General features: G+C 49.7%; 1 protein-coding gene across 1 annotated transcript; it reads right to left on the bottom strand.

The window, feature by feature from the left end:
* Positions 1-361: 361 nt before the first annotated feature.
* Positions 362-568, bottom strand: PPTG_24717 (hypothetical protein; the record flags this gene model as incomplete). The annotated part of the gene is made up of 1 exon (XM_008918300.1): positions 362-568. The coding sequence occupies one exon, from the start codon at positions 566-568 to the stop codon at positions 362-364; it is 207 nt and encodes a 68-aa protein (XP_008916548.1).
* Between the last annotated feature and the right edge of the window lie 458 nt (positions 569-1,026).

The raw sequence follows: 1,026 nt of genomic DNA, 5'->3' as shown, positions 1-1,026 counted from the left end.
TTTTTAGGAACGATCGATATACAAAATATAAAGGTGAGTCTTACCTGAATCCTGACGCCCACTGCACGCCCGCGCCCGCTCCACGCTTCATTGTAGCTGTAATACTGGTTGTTGTATGCCGCAGTGCTCTCTGCATGCCGGGGGCCCCGCCTCCCCCAGCGTACGGACGCCCACTGCACGCCTGCACCAGCTCCACGCTTGCCTTACTCTGTTTGAAACTGGTTCTGTTTCTGTCTGTTGGCTGTGTCCTCGAGCCTTTACCGAGGCGGTTCCACAAACAGAATAATTTGTTTCTTTTTAGCCAATAACTGCCCTGTCGGCTGGCGTCGGCGGCTGTCGGCCAAATTACGCTATGATTTGTTTACACTTGCTTGTTAATGTCGACGGGATCGGCATATGTATCATCTGAGGTCATGCTAAATGCTAAAAATGTTTGCAACTCCGAAATCGTCGTGATAGCATCATCCTTAAGCCTGGCCCTTCGAGAACTGATAGTTGTTCCTGAAGCAAAGAAGGCTTCTTCACTCGGCTCTGAAGTAGCCAATACAGACAAATAATCAAGCGCCATGATCCTGATGCGCGGAAACGACGCTGTTTCGTGCTTCATCCAGCTCGACTGGTGATCTTGAGGGTCATTTATTGATCAGGGTGCTCTACTCACCTCGCCAACTCAGTTGCGAACGACTTGCTTGTGCTGTTTACCAGTGCTTCCGATTCCATGTTCTCATCAATTAGACTGTACAGCGACTCCGCGTCTTCGGCTTCTTCAATCTGTTTCGGCGTTTTCACTTCGGAAGTGGCAACAAGTTTAAGCTGGTCGTAAGAGCCCTTGTAGACGGATTCAAATTCAGCTTCTACAAAGCGCTTTACGCTTTCGACATCAATGCCAATGTTGGAGAGGTGGGGCTTGGCTCGAGGATCGAACACTGCAGCAATGTGTGCATGCTTGGTCTTCACGACCGGAATGTATTCATCAAGCTTAGCCTTGAACGCGCGCGAAGTCCTTCGTGTACCAGGAAACAGAAT

This window comes from Phytophthora parasitica (assembly GCF_000247585.1).
Source record: "Phytophthora parasitica INRA-310 unplaced genomic scaffold supercont2.179, whole genome shotgun sequence".
Lineage (NCBI taxonomy): Eukaryota > Oomycota > Peronosporomycetes > Peronosporales > Peronosporaceae > Phytophthora > Phytophthora nicotianae.
This window is presented reverse-complemented; position numbering and strand designations above follow the sequence as displayed.